Below are 17,902 nucleotides of genomic sequence, written 5' to 3' on the forward strand. Positions count from 1 at the left end.
ATAGGTTTTTACCACATTCCAGTATTTTACAGAGTCAACTACAGTTTAGAAGTCCAAGAATAAACTCAAGTGGTTGCAAATCCCCGAGTATAATATCAGAACCAAGTATACAAGTGAGGAGTCCAATCTGACCAGGGAAGATGGTCAAGAGTTTAAATCTGTAGGGAGTGTATATAATTATGAAAAACGCCTACATCAAAAAGGGAAAGCAGTGTAATGTGTTAGTTTATGTTTATGTAAATAAATCATGCGGTTGGAGGACATTGTGACATCACCACGAATATAAGCACCACATGTTAGAGTTAGAATATAACAGCCTTGTTTAAAGCTCCTGTAACCTGTAACTGCTAGTGTAAGTAGTAAGTAGAAAACATTTTAGTGTCAGTCTCAGAGTTTGTTGAATCTTGCTAGCCAGTGGTGATATTCGCTTCTTGTTTCATAGTTTATTGACAGCCTGGTGGCTTTGATAGAAGTTTCTTTCTTAATCTGAACTCCAGTACTTAGGATGCATTCCAAATAGTCTCAAGAGTGACTTAGCAAACAACTCAGTTATAGCAAAACTCAAGGCAACTAGAAATGGGTAAGAAAAATCTCAATCACTATTGAAATAACTGAATAATAAGTACATTTGGCACCCTATTGAAACTACACAAATATAGTCAAAATCTCCTAGCTCAATATGCAATAAACAAGTTGTGATTCACAAGAGCTTATTGCTCAATCACCTTAAGAGTATTACCTTCACAGCACATGCCCTGTCTTTATCATAGACTTTTAATGATAGGTGAAATTTGACACTTCTTCCAAGTCAATTCAACTGGGAATTCAGGTGATAGCGTAATTATTCAGCAAGTTTCAGAACTGGAAAACCCTTTACAAACCTTTAGCAATTTAAATTTGTGGTTTAGGGAGAGGCAAGGAAAGGTGTGACAGCGAGTATAATACCTTTATTTGAGAAGGGCGGCGGGAATATGTCAGATAATTACGGGCTGTAAGAGCATAGCTTAATTTCACTGCTTTGCATATACAATGGAAACTAAATGGGACAAGACTACACACTGGAGCAATTGGGATGAATGGAGCAAGTGAAGAGGAAACTGTGTTTGTAAAAACTCAAAGGGCAAATAAAAGATAAAGGTTCCACAGTGTTTTTTCCTGTTTTGGAATTGGCCACATTTGCTCTATGCTCTTCACTCATCTTGTACTTGGCATTTAATAATCGAGAAATAGGCCACGAGGTTGATGCATATTCTGTGCCATTTTGTACCTGACTCAGAACTTGGATTATGTCATATTGCAGAGTAGAACCATAAGTAGAGTAAAACAATTGGCCAGAACACCCGACTGACTGATGAATTACAAAAACAAATAGTGCAATAAAAAGGAATAACGAGGTAGTGTTCATGGACTGTTCAAAAATCTGATGGCAGAGGGGAAGAAGCTTTTCCTAAGTCATTGATTGTGGGTCTTCGGGCTCATGTACCTGCTCCATTCTGCTGGTAACCTCTTGCAGTGACGAGGCTTGGAGTACAGTGCATGTTTCAGGAATCTGGTGTTGGACATGGCAATGAAGTAGCCCACTCATTGGAACTGGTTACATGTAATTAGTGCCTCAGTGCTGTTGATGTTGACTTAGGGGATGATGCTGATTTGTTTATCTTGCCAGTGCACTTTGAGGGTTTTGTGGAGACAACATTGGTGGTATCTCTCCGGTGGTTTGAGGTTCGTGCTGCAGTAGTCCAGCAGGGTCAGATCATTATATGTGGTAGACTTTGAGCTTTATGCTGGGTTTAAGGTCTTAATCTTTGAATGCTCTTTTCCTCAGAGGCCATAGGTTATCCTGGTGCACTGCAGGCCATGGTGAATCTCCTCATCAATGCAGAATATTTCTGAGTGACATACAAGCTTGTCAACAGGAAAATTTACATGCACACCCAAAATATTAAAAGGATTGCACCTGTTATTACATATTGCAGAATTCCACTTAAAAACTAAATTGTGGTGGCACCAACTCATACCATGTGAAAGAAAGACTTGAGATTATAGACAGCATTTCATTTTATGAGTTCATGACAGATTATAGCACTTTAGTTTTGAAGGTAAAATTGTAAATGTATCAGCCAAGTCCATCACAGGAAAGTCCCACAAACAGGAATGATAATCTATTTTAGTGATGTTGTTGAAGGGTAAATATTAGCCCGGACACTGATGGTTAGATGCGACCTTAGTTTAACCTAATCTGACAGATATCTCCTGCAACAGTGCAGCACTCCCTCAGTTCTGCATTAGGACCATTGAATAACTGTATGTGCTCAAGCCTCTAGATTAGGACTTGAAGCCACAAACTCCTTTTTCAGAGATGGGAGAGTGATTGATTCCAACCTATGACTACCAATTCATCATGAACAGAAGTAGTTTTAAAATCCTTTCTGTGGGGTCTTCCTGTTATTACACTGACCTGAAATCAGGTTCCCCATCGTTCCAGTGGGTACAAACAGAGCAGCCTCCATCCCAAACAGTTTAGCAGCTCGGCTCTGAAGTTCTGTGGGAAGAAAAAGTGAAATAATCCATTTTGTACAATCAAGCTTTGTGACTGAAGACCACTAAGTTGTTTAACCTGAGAATTATTCTTGACTCGGCATTTGATGATTAAATTATTATTTTTGTTCCCCTTAATCTCATCTGTTTGGCTTATTAAACTTTGTGTGAATCTGGAAGAACAGTTGACATAGCCTGATTTCCAGCAAGTGCTATAAGTATTCAATGAAATAACACAGCCAAGAAACAGGGTTAGTGTAATTGTTGGTACTTTGGCTTTTCTATTGTAGGCTGTGGAACTGAGTCCCAGTACAAAGGTCTGAACTCTATGAGACATGTTTTGCTGGGTCAGGGTAGTTAATGGCACTCTGTTAAGTAGCTTCATCTCACTCTGTAGCACAAAATGATTTTAACACTTAACTTGCTGGAAATGGGAGCTGATAACAGTCCAAAGGGACCAGTGGGGTATCTGGGACCTCAGTGAACAGCAAGATCAACTCTTTGCGAGCTGCTCTCAGCAGACCCATTCATTACATTGGCAACTGCTCTGCCCAATATCGCAAGAAATTGCAGAGAGTTGTGAATGCAGCCCAATTCATCACGAAAACCAGCTTCTCCTCCATTGACTCCATCCATACTTTCCGCTGCCTTGGGAAAAGCAGCCAACGTAATCAAGGACCCCTCCCACCTGGTCATTCTCTCTTCACCCCTCTCCTGTATGTACCACCAAACTCAAGGACAGCATTGTTATCATACTCTTCAAAGGACCTCTCATACGCTAAAAGATGGACTCTTGATCTCCCAATCTACCTCGTCGTGGCCCTTGCACTTTATTTGCCTACCTATACTGCACTTTCTCTGGAACTGTAATACGTTATTCTGCATTCTGTTTTCCTTTGTGCTATCTTGACATGCTTATGTATGCAATGATCTGTCTGGATGGCATGCAAACAAAAGCCTTTCACTGTATTTCAGTACATGTGATAATAAAGTATTAATAGAAATCTTAATCTATGAGACTTACGAAATGCGAAAGGAAAAACAGATATGGCAAAGGAAGATGAATTCAAGTAAATCAGGCACAGAAGGAGAAATAAAACAAGAAAGGACAAGATTAAAATAAAAAGAGGCATTTTTTAGGCCTCTTGTTATTTTAATCTTGTCATGTTTCCATTTTGGGTTGGAGAGTTGTTTGATATTGTATTATTAATGACTTGTTAAATGAATTCTTGAGCTCTTAATTATGGGTCTTAACTTCCAGTGATGAGTTTAATGAAGAAGTTTATGAGCAAGTAAAGCAAGTTCTTACAAAGAAAACAAGGAGATTAATGACAAGATGTAAATTTTGGATTGGTAAAGTCAAACAGCAAATTCTGAAAACTCGTAACAGTTCAGTACTGAGGGAGTTTTGCATTACTGAAGGTGTTTTGGGTATGGAGAGTGGGGAAGGCTGCAGAGCAGTATTCAAAACAAGAAGCTGTCCCACTGTGTCCCCTTTCCTCACTCAACTAAAATGGCAGATTAACTAGTAACAGCTAGTTGTTAATCGACAGGCTCATACAATAGTTGAGGCCCTTCCAACTATTTGATGGTGAGTGATATATCTTATGATATTTTGGCAACATGGTGGAGCTGCACATAAATTCATATTTTACTTTTCACTTTCAGGCCAAGAAATGGAGCAAATTAACGACAAAAATCTTAAATTGACCAACCACATTAATATATAGCTATGAAAACAGGACAGGGGTAAGATATCCATCAGCGACTGAGTCACAAACCAATTTCCCAAAGCATCAATGTACTGTGGTCACAGTACGCACTAACATAAAATGCACTCCAGCAAATTGCCAAGGCTTCTTTGACAGCAGTTTCTAAACCTGTGACCTTCACCACCTAAAAGAACAAGGTTAGCAGCCACTACCTACAAGTTCTTCTCCAAGATAACCAAACAACAAGTTAGTTCAAGTTCCTTGTCAGTCATAGGCATACATACCCAGGGTATAAATGCCATGAAAATTAGCTTTTTGCAGCAGAGTACAGTACATTACAAACCTGACAAACATAAGTTAACATAAACTTAAATTAACATAAACTATGCATAACTTACACAACAAAATAAACAAAAAAAAATGACTAGTGCAAGTTGAGAGAGTGAAAAAAGAAATATAGTCCGAGGTAGTGTTAGGGTTTTTCAGGTCAGTTCAAGAACCTGATGGCAGTGGGGAAGAAGCTGTGTTGAACCTTGAGGTGTGGGTCTTTGGGCTCCTGTACCTCCTGCCTGACGGCAGCGTCGAGAAGAGAGCATGGCCTGGATGGTGGAGGTCCTTAATGATGGATGTTGCCCTCCTGAGACACCGTCCCAGGAAGGTGAAATCCAATCAATAAGATATCCTGACTTGGAAATACATTGTTGTTTCTTTGTTATCACTGGGTCTAAATACCGTAAACCCCAACCCAATAGCACTGTGGATGTATTTCACTCCAAAGACAGCAACAGCTCAACATCACCTTCTCAAGGACAATTACAGATGGGAAATAGGCATTGAGCTTGCCACCTACACCAAAATCCCTGAAGAAAATAAAAAAAACGGTGGAATATTTAGAAATGGACTGATCTGTAGAGTAAATATTGACATTTCATCAAGGACTGCTCTCTCTGGAGTTTCTGTCAATAAATATGGCTCTTCCATTCCAAGTAATCAGAATAAATATGATTACTTCCCCACATAAATTGATGCACATATAAAAGAAAGATGATTATAAGAACAGCTATTGAGCCCGACCCTGTTCCACTGTGCATGGAAATCATGACCCTTCGATAATATAACTCCATTTACTTGCCTTTGTACCAAATTCCTTTGTTAGCTGACAAAAAGCTGACTGATTCCTTTGAGGATATGCTGCTCCCTGTCCTCTGCCATGCTGAAACGAGCAAGCTGCATACAACAGATTCAACGGCAGAGAAGCCTGGAGTATCCACAGCCCCTTTTAACTTGGACACCATTTCCTTTCTCAGTGACTTCACACTCCCGGAGTCATGACACCTTATCTACCTCTTTGAATTTCTCTAGGTCAATCCTTTTCTAAAGGAAACAAACCCAATTCATATAAACATGGACACATCCAAAGCTGAACTAATTTCTTGTGGGAAATTGAAAAGGAAAAGTACATGAAATTTTGCTGTGCCCCAAGACAGTCAAGTGACCAGTCTATTTATCATATTCAAAATGTTCCAAGCCAGGACCTGAAACATTCCACCGTGTTTAATAATCACTCCTACAATCACCCCATGAACTTTCAAAACACTAGCATAAATTGGCAGTGATACTGCTTCCACTCTTGTGTACATGTAACTATATCATCTAATCTCTACTCTAATGTGCTAATTATGTATTTAGGCACGGAGTCATAGCTTACATTTGCCAGTATCTCATGTATTAGAATGTACTGTACTGTTTCAAATTAAGTTCTGATTGGCATGCCTTCAGCCATTGACATCATTCGTTAAGAATCCTTTCTCTTTTAATCTGCTCTACACCAGTCTGTGTGACTCGTAGCTAACAGGTTTTGTAACTTATATATATATATATTACATAGAGAAACATTGTTTGAACATCAAGAAAACTTCCTCACCTTTTCATGGGATAAGTGTCATGGGATGCTTCACTTTTGTTTGAATAACCATGTCTGTGATCTCATTCAAATGATGGCAAGTCTGAAAATGCAGGATACTTTCTTGAACCATTACATTTTAATCAAATGTGTCATTAACTATTGAATCAGCTTTTAAAAACCTTGCAGAAATGTGACTACCAATTTGTGCAGACATGATTTCTGGCAATTTAATAATAGCATTTGGCTTTAGGAACAGTGAGTAAAATCAGCTTGATTTCCAACCCCGGAATGCTCTGCCTCAGGGTAGCCTGTAAGCAGGTTTGGATGAAGAAAAAGAAACCACAAATGCTGTAATTTGGAAAAATGGGAGTTTAGTCACTTTGGTAGGAAAGATAGAAAAACAGAATCTTCTTAACTGATTAAACAAAACCTAATAAATATTGGTGTACAATACAGCCTTGATGTGCAGTTCCATGAAATGCAGCAAGTTAACAAACAAGTAGAGCAAGCAATTATGAAGGTAAATTGTTTGTTGGATAAGAGAACAAGTGTTAACAAGTTGAGCTGCCATTGTCCAGGTCTTTGCTGAGTTCACTTTTAGGCTCCATGCTTAGAGGCAGGGCAGTGTGTGTTCAGCAGTCAAATTTCTGAGATGAGGGGTTATCCTAGTTGGACAATTTGAGTAAGACTATCCTAATTTCACGGGTTTAGAAGATGCAATTCTCTACCCCAGAACTAAAAGAATCAAGGAATATGGAAATCTGTCAAGAAAACGGGCAAAACAACAACCAGACCGACCATTACCTTACTGAATGGTACAGCAGTTTTTGTTAGGACCCTTATGGCTTATTCCCACTACTAATTCTCATCCAATAACATTATAATAAAATTAAACTGACCAAATTCTTCCATTTGACTTATTTTTAGTTTCCCTATGCTGCTGCTATTTTCTCCGAGGACCAAGTGCATGATTAGACGAGCAAACCTTCAGAAAAGTGCTTGAGATTTGGCAACTCCACGCGGGTACACTTTTTGTTTTGAGGCATGGAACTGCAACTGACAAATAATGGCAGTTTAAACTCAGACTGTGAAACAATGGTACTTCTTTACTGAAGCTCAGTTCTGGGCACCTCAAATTTGGCACTGCCTCAGTCCAATGATGGACTAGTACAGGATATCTTTCACAAATCGCAAAAATACCAAGCATCTGGAGAAGCTGCTTCCAAAGCATCTACTCTGCGTGTGATGAAATATGCAGTTTTACTCACTGTACTTCCAGAAACTTTGCACAAATGTGTAATGACTGCTGGGAAGGACAGTTTACATCTCTTTCCCACTTATTAAGAGAAACAGGATTTCTTCTTCCTGGCAGCCCAGGCCTTCGGCTCCTAAATGACTCACCATGCTAGAAAGGCAGGGTGATTATCACTACATGGCATTCCCTATAAAAATGTCAAACAAAGTACTGCTGAGCAGATGTTATCAATTGTTTCAATATATTACAGACTGTTTAAACTGTGGTGGAGCACGGCCCGTCATATTACCCAAGACACATGGATTCAGCTTACACCTACCACAACAGCGAGAAGGCCCTTGCCTCAATTATTGAAGGATGGGTCTTAGGTACTGAGGTAATATTGATGGGAGCAACAACAGAAAATGTAATACCACAACTTAAAATAAATTATATATTCTTAGATGGAAAGTTGAAGTGTCTGGGTGTGTGTGTGCATGTGTGAGTGAAATGCATACTGCCTCTCTCAAGCAGCATGTATCACTGCATTATCTTGCAGGTACCACTGCAGACCACTATCAGGCAAAGCAAAGGACAAAGACTAAGGCTGTTCAATCAGATTATTGAAGTGCCTGCCTCATGTACGATGGGAAAATGGACCTATATAGGTCCTGCATCGTGCCACTGGCAACAAAAATGACGATGTTTTGCCTATTAAGAGGAAGATTCACCACCTCAGGGAACTTTCTCTGCTCCAGAGGCATAAGAAATGTGGCATCCCCAGAGAGGCTCATGCTGTTGGTAGAAGTCCAGAACTGGGAAAAACTGTGGTAAGCTTGCGTTACAACATTCTTCTGGAACAACACGTTGCAAAAACATCAAAGGTTTTTCATGATTTCACAAGAGCCTTTGAAGTTTGCAAGATACTGCATTGCAAAACAATGAAAGAAAGTAGCTCTCTTCTGTCAAAGTGCACACACACTTAGGAAATAAAACAGAATTGTAACATCATTGTTTGTTCTCAGAGTATCTGAACCAAGTACTGGAAAATTCTTTGTCATAATACAGATCAAGTCAGAATAATGAAGGCCCCTTGAGTGCATAGTTTTATGAAATGAGTTACAGAATCACTGCCAATACCATAAGTCCAAAATAGAAATACAGAACATGTTTGAAGTGCAGATGAAGCCAATCTAGATAGCATCTAGTTGAGAATTCTAGGAATATAGGTAATTATCTAATAACCAAAGCCAAGTCTTGCAGGAATGAAGCCAGGAAACATTTCTATGCTCAATAAGTGGTCAAAGATTGGAAATGATGCTAGGTCAATAATTAAGTTTGACTGACAGATTTTTGTTAAGCAATAGCAAGAAAAGATACAGGGTAGAGATGGAAACATGAAGTTATGCAGAACATCCAAGGCTTTGTTGAGTGGTGAAACAGACTCGGAGCTAAGTAGGCTGCTGTCTTCGTATGTTCTCATCTGAAATGCATCACAGGCATATCTCTCCCTACCATCGGTAGCAGTTACAGGAGGCACTGCCTCAAGAAGGCAACATCCATTATCAAAGATCCCTACCATCCAGGCCATGCCATGTTTTTGCAGCTACCATTGGTCAGGAAGTACAGAAGTCTGAAGTCCCACACCACCAGGTTCAAGAACAGCTACTTCCCTTCAACCATTTGGTTCTTGAACCAACTGGCAAAGCCCTAATCACTAGTTTAGCAACACTATGATCACTTTGCAGTAAAATGGACATTTTTTTGTTCTAGTTGTGTTTCTTTCTTATAAAAAAAATGTATAATTTATGTCTTTCTTGTGAATGCTGCTCATATGCTGCTATGTGCCTGTGATGCTGCTGCAAATAAGTTTTTCATTGCACCTGTGCATACACGTACTTGTGCATATGACAATAAACCCAACTTTGACTTTGTAAAGGAACCCAAAAGCAGATCTCTTTAAGGTTGAGGCTATCTAGCTTTGTCTGCTATTATAAAAATGTACAAAACTAGTTTTAACTTTAAAAACCAAATCAAATAATTTCTTGCTATTAGATAATTTAAAACATTTTTTTCTTTTTAATGAAAAGGTTATTCAGAACACCAATCATTTCAACAAAAAAAGGTCTCTGGTTGAATTTGCTTATAAGCAATAAAATGTCCCCTCAGTTAATAAACAATTTGCTGTAATGTGCATTTATTAGTAATGGCCCAACTGAAACAAAGAACTAACGGGGAAGTTACCTGGGACATGTGGTCAATAGGACACTAGCACACACCAAATCAAAGTGGAATGTCGAGGTCTGCTTTCACCGCTGTGCTTACAGGATCAAACAGCGAGGTATACGTCAGCAACAAAACCCCACCACAAAGATTCCATTAGAACTGGTAATGTCTGACTATCCAGCTCCCCTTGGTCATGTGGTTTACCACTCACTCACAAACAGTGAGCTGGTTCATAGTGGCCTCATAAGCACAGCTAAAGCTGTCATCAGTAGGTCAGGTATCCCACTGTTTATGAAATTAAATTTCAGTCCATTCTGTCTTCAATTCTCTCCCAGATGGGACTGTGCCTTTCAATTTCAGTTTCTTTTCTGTCTCTAAATGTTGATTTTAAAGTAATTGTTATTTTGTCAGTTTTGGTCTGCACACTAATATATTCCTGCTCAATCCACCCCTTCTCATCTCTGCAACAGACCTGTTAGTTTTCTCTTTTCCAGTTCGATAAATAATCCTTGATCTGAAATGTTGACTCTGTATCTCTTGCCACTGATCCTCCCTGACCTGCTGAACACTCCCAGCATTCTCTGTTTTTATTCATGAGTAAAGAGTTGATCTGTACAGCGCAAGAAAGTAATGCAATTGACCTGTGGTTTATATATTCAAGAGTTGCAAGCCTGGGAGCTAGGGAGGGAAAATTGGACACTGGCCGTGTACTTAAGAACAAATAAACTAAGGTTTAATGTGCCAAAAATATCACAGACCCACAAAAAATGTGATTCAGATTAATGCTGCTCTTATTAGCAAAATATATGCATAGATGCAAGCCTTTAGATTGTGACCCTGGATCTCTTATTATATGGCAGAACCTACTGGTATGCAGCATACAGTAATAACGTGCAATAACATCCAGAAACATGGTGATGTCAAATAAACAGCAGAGATAAATGGCCACATATTCTGCTTTAGTATTTATGAGGAGAAAAGTTTGACCAGAATACTTGCATAAACACTTTGCTCTTCAAAAACCTCACTGGTACTTTTGGCCTCCTGAAAAGGCAGACAGGTTCTCAGTTGATGGCATATATCCCAGAATATTGAAAGAAGCAAGTGAGGAGATTGCTGGGGCTTTGACAAGGATCTTTGAGTGCTCATGAGCAATAGGTGAGGTCCCAGAGGACTGGAAAGTAGCAAATGTTGTACCTTTGTCCAAGAAGGGAAATAGGGATGATCCAGGGACCTCCAGTGGGATACATGCCTATAGGCCAGTGAGCCTCTCGTCAGAGGTAGGGAAGCTATTGGAGAGGATACTGAAGGATAGGATTTATGTACGTTTGGAAAGGCATGGCCTGCTAAGGGACATTCAGCATGGCTTTGTGCAGGGTAGGTCATGTCTTACAAACTTGATTAACTCTCTTGAGGAGGTGACAAAGGCGCTTGATGAGGGTAAGGCAGTGGACATTACCTACATGGACTTCAGTAAGGCACTTGATAAGGTCCCTCAAGGTAGGTTGATTCAGAAGATAAAACATGGGATCCAGGGTGAATTGCAAGTTTGGATTCATTAATGGCTTGCTCATAGAAGACAGAGAATAGGGGTGGAAGGCTGTTATTCTGGCTGGAGGTCTGTAACCAGTGCTGTTCTGCAAGGATCGATGCAGGAACCTTTGTTGTTTGTGATATACATCGATGATTTGGATGAAAATGTAGATGGGTGGACTAGCAAGTTTGCAGATGACACCAAGATTGGTGGAGTTGTGGACAGTGTAAAAGACTAACAAAGAATACAGCAGGATATAGATCAGTTACAGATATGGGCAGAGAAGTGGCAGATGGAGTTTAATCCAGGCAAGTGTAAGGTGTTGCACTTTGGGAGGTCAAATGAAAGGAGAAAGTATACAGTCAATGGTCGGCCCCTTAATAGCATTGAGGTACAGAGGGATCTTGAGGTCCAAGTCCATAATTCATTGAAAGTGGCTACGCAAGTGAATAAGGTGGTATGAATGTGTATGGAATGCTTGCCTTCATTGGTAGTGGTGTTGAGTATAAGAGTAAGGAAGTCATGCTGCAGCTATATAAAACGTTAGTCAGATCACAGTATTGTGTGCAGTTCTGGTTGCTCCATTAGAAGAAGGGTGTGGAGACTCGGAAAGGGTGCAGAAGAGGTTTACCAGAATGCTGTCTGGATAAGAGGGTATGAGCTATAAGGGAAGGTTGGACAAACTTGAGTTGCTCTCCCTTGAGTGTTAGAGGCTGAGGAGAGACATGATAGAGGTTTTTAAAATTATGAGAGGCATAGATAGGGTAGACAGAATCTTTTCCCCAGAGTAGAAATGTCAAACACCAGAGGACATGCTTTTAAGATAAGAGGAGGTAAGTATAAAGGCGAGGTGAGAGGCAAGCTTTTTTTGTTTACACAAAGAGTGGTAGGTGCCTGGAATGGGTTATAGTGGAAGCAGGCAGTTTGGTAGAGTTTAAGAGGCTTTTAGATGGACACATGAATATGAAGGGAATGGAGGGATACGGATGATACACAAGATCAATTAATATAAATCGGCATCAAGATCAGCACAACATCGTTGGCCAAATTGCCTGTCCAGTGCTGTACTGTTCTGTATTCTACGTTTTATTTGAAAGGTGCCACTTCCTACAGTGCAATGATATTTATTTATTAGTCACTTGTACATCAAAACACACAGTGAAATGTATCTTTTTGCATTACTGAGGATGTGCTGGGGGCTGCCCGTAAGTGTCGCCATGCTTCCGGTGCCAACACAGCAGGCCCACAGCTCCTAACCTGTAGGTCTTTGGAATGTGGGAGGAAACCGGAGCACCCAGAAGAAACCCATGCAGACACAGGGAGAACGTACAAACTCCTTACAGATAGCGGCGGGAATGGAACCTGGGTTGCTGGTGCTGTAATAGCATTACACTAACCGCTACACTACTGTGCTGCCCATCTGTTCTGTCAATACTTTAATTCCATAATAGTGGTTTGTGCAAACTCAATAGAACATAGAACAGTACAGCACAGGAACAGGCCTTCGGCCCATGATGTTGTACCAAACTAATTAAACCAGTAATTAAATGCCTAACTAAACTAATCCCTTCTGCCTACACAATGTCCAAATCCCTCCATCCTCTGCACATCCATGTGCCTATCTAAGAGCTTCTGAAATGCCTCCACCACCACCCCTGGCAGTGCATTCCAGGCACCCACCACTGTGTGTAAAAAAACTTGCCCCGCACATCTCCTTTGAACTTAACCCCATAAATGCATGCCCTCTAGTATTAATCATTTCAACCCTAGGGAAAAGATACTGGCTGTCTACCCTATCTATGCCTCTCATAATCTTATAAACCTCTATCAGATCTCCCCTCAGCCTCCACCACTCCAGAGAAAACAACCCCAGTTTGTCCAACCTCTCCCATAGTGCATGCCCGCTCATCCAGGCAGCATCCTGGTAAACCTCCTCTGCACTCTCTCCAACACCTCCACGTCCTTCCTATAATGGGGCGGCCAGAATTGAATGCAATACCCCAGATGCAGGCTAACCAGAGTTTTATAAAGCTGCAACATAACTTTCCGACTCTTGAACTTATTGCCTCGACTAATAAAGGAAAGCACGCTATATGCCTTCTTTACCGCCCTATCAACCCCTGCAGTCACCTTCAGGAAGCAATGGACTTGTACATCAACACTGTTAGGGGTCTAGCCATTAACAGTGTATTTCCCTTTACATTTGATCTTCCAAAGTGCAACACCTCACATTTGGCTGGATTAAACTCCATCTGCCATTTCTCTGCCCATATCTGCAACTGATCTATATCTGCAGTATCCTTTGACAATCTTCTACGCTATCCACAACACCACCAATCTTTGTATCTCTATGAACTTACTAACCCACCCATCCACATTTTCATCCAGATCATTTATATATATATCACAGACAGCAGAGGTCCCAGTACGGATCCCTGCAGAACAGCACTAGTCATGGACCTCCAGCCAGAATAAGTCCCATCAACCATTACCATCGTCTTCTATGGGCAAGCCAGTTCTGAATCCAAACTGCCAAGTTACCATGGATCCCATGCATCTTCATCTTCTGAATGAACCTACCATGAAGGACTCTGTCAGATGCCTTTCTAGAATCCATGTTGACAACATCCACAGCTCCACCTTCATCAATTGCCTCCATCACCTCCTCCAAAAACTCAATCAAGTTAGTAGGACATGACTTGCCCCGCACAAAGCCACGCTGACTGCCTATAATTAGGCAATGGTTATGCGAACGCTTATAAATCCTATCCCTAAGAATCTTCTCCAATAGCTACCCTACCACTGACGTGAGACTCACCGGTTTCAATACTTTTCATTCCACTGCCTCTAAAGAAATTTGAACTACCACACAGAAGTAGTTGTTGGTATACATGGCCATGGCCTGCTGATCTCCCTGATTTACTTCTTTCCTATAGACCCTTATAGCTTGCTTAAGCCATGCAACAGTTTGCCTCTGGTACTTTGTCTAATTAGCTACTCTTTGCATGTAGTTCTCTGGCAGTGAATACTGAAAGGCAGTTGAAGAATCCAACGTTGTCCTCACCTTGTGTTCATTGTATGTGCATTCTATGAAAGGTTTCTAGATTGTGACCAGGTATGGAAATCAGGGTCACTATCTCCCTCCCTAATCTAAAGACATAGAAAACAGTTCCAGAGCCTCCATGAGGAAAATTGATAAGTCCAGGATTTTTCAAGATGACACAAATTTGGAAATCATTGCCGTAACCAGTTTATTGTTATCTGGCAAGGCTGTAGTTTCCCAGATGTCTCAAGCATTACTTTAATTAATGCCCTGTTATTTGCTCTCTGTGAGAATGGGACTACAAAGGAGCAAATTTGAGCTGAGCCATAAGTTAACTATCTCATTCTGACCATAATAGTTACTCATCATTTTTTCTTAGACTGGCATTGTTCAATGAGTTTTGATCTTCTGAACAACAAGAACAGAATTGTTTTTTCTTGGTTTCTTTTGCTTACATTCAAGGTTGTGGATTTGCAACTCAGCCAGGAGAATGGTGACCCAGCTGTTGGCTTCTACTGAAAGCCCCTATATTGCCACCACTCAGTGACCTCCTCAGCAAGTTAATGTGAAGCAACAAAGGTTTCAGTCACTTTCCTTGCTTCCCATCTCCTAGTTCAACAGGTCCAAGAGTGAGGTATAAAGTCATCAACTGGAGAAACCCCACAAATGTCAGTTCTGATTAAGGACCGGGTTTGTCTTTGAGGACACCATTCAAAAAAAAGGACAATATATTTTGTTACTTTTTAGTTGTTGGCATTGTTTTCTTAAATATTGTACCATGATTTTAGAGAGATTTGCCATCCTCAATGACAAGCATTCTTATATCATTACCATAAAAGATGACAGAGAGATCTCACTCAAAAGTCTCACATCCACTTTGTCTAATATTTCAAAAATCCAAAAAAAACTGCAGATGCTGGAAATATAAAATAAAAACAGAAAATGCTGAAAATACTCAGCAGGTCAGGCAGCATCTGTGGAAAGAGAAAGAGTTAATGTTTTAGGTTGAATACCCTTCATCAGAAGGGAGGGAGGGACAATGTGATGAAGGGTCTTCAACCTGAAACGCTAATCTTGAAGACAGAAGAGTTGTTGGTGCATTGCCGGGCCCCATAGAATCAAACCCTGGTGGTGATACCATAATTAGAATGGGAGAGGGTTGTGGAAGTTGCATGTGTAAGGCTAGTAAGCTCAAGGGTGTGTTGGGGAGAGTAGGTTTGCAAAATATGGATTTTAAATGTGTGGATAAAGCAATAAACAATGAGTATTGCCTAATATGTAATGCTGAGTTGTACTCCCACCTCCAAAATTCAGTACCAGTGGAGGCAGTATTTAAAGGACAGCCACTGCTTTGTTGTGTACTTAGTGCTAAAGAGCAAGTATGTATTTTTACTATTATCTCTTCAGCAGTTACATAGAATTATACCACTTTCCAAAGGGTACATGCATTGGTTAGATTGGCCTAGTAAAGATGAACTCTGCTATCTGGTGCAATCTTGATTAGAGCTACATTCGAATGGAGTTACCTAGAATATACAAGATAGGAAATGCACTGTAACCGCACAGAATTTCAGGGCTAACCTACAAGGAACAAAATTCTTTCCTCTGAATTGTTTCAACATATTAGAAATGCTACACACAAAACAAGCTAGACTATTTCCCTAAGAATTTTTTATTTTGTTTTTACAAGTCATAGATTATTTTTTCAATCCTACAAGGATACTGTTGCCTTGAAATTGTTTTACTATTAAGAATGGTATTAAAATAGCATGTCACTTGAATGCTGCTTTAAAAGGTCCCATAAAGATTAAAATCTTCAACTGAGGGAGCCCTGGCAAAGCATTACTAAGTTTTGCTGTATAATGTCATGTTGCGTCAGTTTCAATATGTCCTACTGTGGTGACCTCTTGCAAGATCCCCAAGGTGCAAGCATGGGGACAATCCTATAAGGTACACATGGACATTACAGGCAACACCCTTGCAGCTACTGGAGAATGCTATGATGGGAAAAAGAGGGGACAGCGTTCCTAGGTGGGTCAGAAGGACCTAGCTGATAGCGAAAAGTCCCTGCAGGTGACATGTTCTTTGTGCAAGGGGGCTGTGGACAACCTCAAGGGCTACAGTCAGGTGGACCAGTTTTCTACGGCCAAGTTGTACTGCATCTAAAGCCTTCCAGAAGCAACAAGATCCATTTGCAAATGGCTGTCATTTTTATTTTGACCTGTCCCCAACACATCAAGAACAATCTTGAAGTAAATATAAAATTGGACAATGTTTCTGATTTTTGGAAAATTCCAGAGGTTTAAACAGGCTGCAAAGTCCTCTATTCTGTTGAATAAACATTGAATTCACCAGTTAATGTACTACCAACTCTGAAATTTTTCCATGGTGTATAATAATGGAAACATGAGCCAAACATGAGACAAAGTTGATATCATCGAATTAACTCATTGAAACATCAAATGAGGTTCAACAAGACAGTTTTGTGAGAGGTAGTGACTTGAAAATTCAGATCACATATAAAACGCTGACTGATGTGGACATCCAGTGCAAATTTTACAGTTCTGGGCAAAAATTATTTGTAATGTAATGATACTTGCAGATGATACTTGCAGCTTGTTTAGAAAGGAAGTAATTATACAACTGCTTCCGCAGTATATATTTGTTATAAACGTAAGTATTATTACAGATGTGGACAAGAAATAAAAAGAAACACAGCTTTGAAATGTATGGCAAAAGGTTTCAAAGTCATATCAATGTTGGAACCAACTTTTTCCTGTGGAGCGAACAGACACAGAATTATTTACATACAATATCAGGTACAGAAATAGACCATTCAGCCCAAAAGGTCCATGCCTGTTTATGCTCCATGCAAACCTTCTCTGTCTTTCCTCATTTAAATCTATTAGCATAACCCACTAGTCCTTTCTCCCTCACATGCTTGTCCAGATTCTCAAACATAGAACACTACAGCATAGTACAGGCCCTTCAGCCCACAATGTTGTGCCGACATTTTATCCTGCTCTAAGATCTATCTAACCCTTCCCTCCCACATAGCTCCCCATTTCTCTATCATTCATGTGTCTATCTAAGAATCTCTTAAACGTCCCTAATGTACCTGCCCCCACAACTTCTGCTGGCAGTGCATTCCACGCACCCACCATTCTCTGTGTAAAAAAAAGTTACCCCTGACATCCCCCTTATACCTTCCTCCAATCACCTTAAAATTATGTCCCCTCGTGTTCGCCATTGTCGCTCTGGGAAAAAGTCTCTGATGTTAAAAGTCTCTGATACAAATTCTCTATTCTATTCACTCCAACTGCACCTTGTGGGAATGAGTTCCACATTCTCACTGTACTTTGGGTAAAGAGATTTCCTCTGAATTTTTAGTTCTGAGTGTTCAGTCTTAAAAGCCTGTTTCACTATTTATTCATATCAAGGCTTATCTATACCCCAATTCCACTTGCTCATCTTGTTTTCCTATCTCTCAATATTCATGCCAAACAAAGTCAATCTCAATCTTGAAACCGCAGCAAAGGTTTTCTATGTTTTCAAGTACCATGGTGTAAAAATACAGACTTCATCACATGCGCTAACTGGGAGATACAATAACATACTCTTGTTGAATACTGATTTCAATGAAGTCAATGAAATTCGAATTTTGGAAGTAGAGAATTTTGGAATCAATGCACTAATATTTCCATATGTG

The 17,902-nt window shown here is 40.1% G+C and overlaps 1 protein-coding gene across 3 annotated transcripts in view; it reads right to left on the reverse strand.

Moving 5' to 3' along the window:
* Nucleotides 1–17,902, reverse strand: part of tha1 (threonine aldolase 1) — an 85,951-nt gene that overhangs the window by 39,979 nt on the left and 28,070 nt on the right. For 2 of the 3 annotated variants that reach the window (XR_007957767.1, XM_052033156.1), the window contains exons 2-3: nt 6,175–6,256; nt 2,459–2,542 (exon numbers count right to left, since the gene is read on the reverse strand). Coding sequence is in view for 2 of the 3 variants with exons in the window: in XM_052033156.1 (XP_051889116.1) it covers nt 2,459–2,510 (52 nt within the window). In the remaining variant the exon portion in view is untranslated. The remainder of the gene's footprint in view (nt 1–2,458; nt 2,543–6,174; nt 6,257–17,902) is intronic. The other variant, XM_052033157.1, reaches the window with a different exon arrangement.

Source organism: Pristis pectinata, chromosome 18, assembly GCF_009764475.1.
Source record: "Pristis pectinata isolate sPriPec2 chromosome 18, sPriPec2.1.pri, whole genome shotgun sequence".
Taxonomy (NCBI): Eukaryota; Metazoa; Chordata; class Chondrichthyes; order Rhinopristiformes; family Pristidae; genus Pristis; species Pristis pectinata.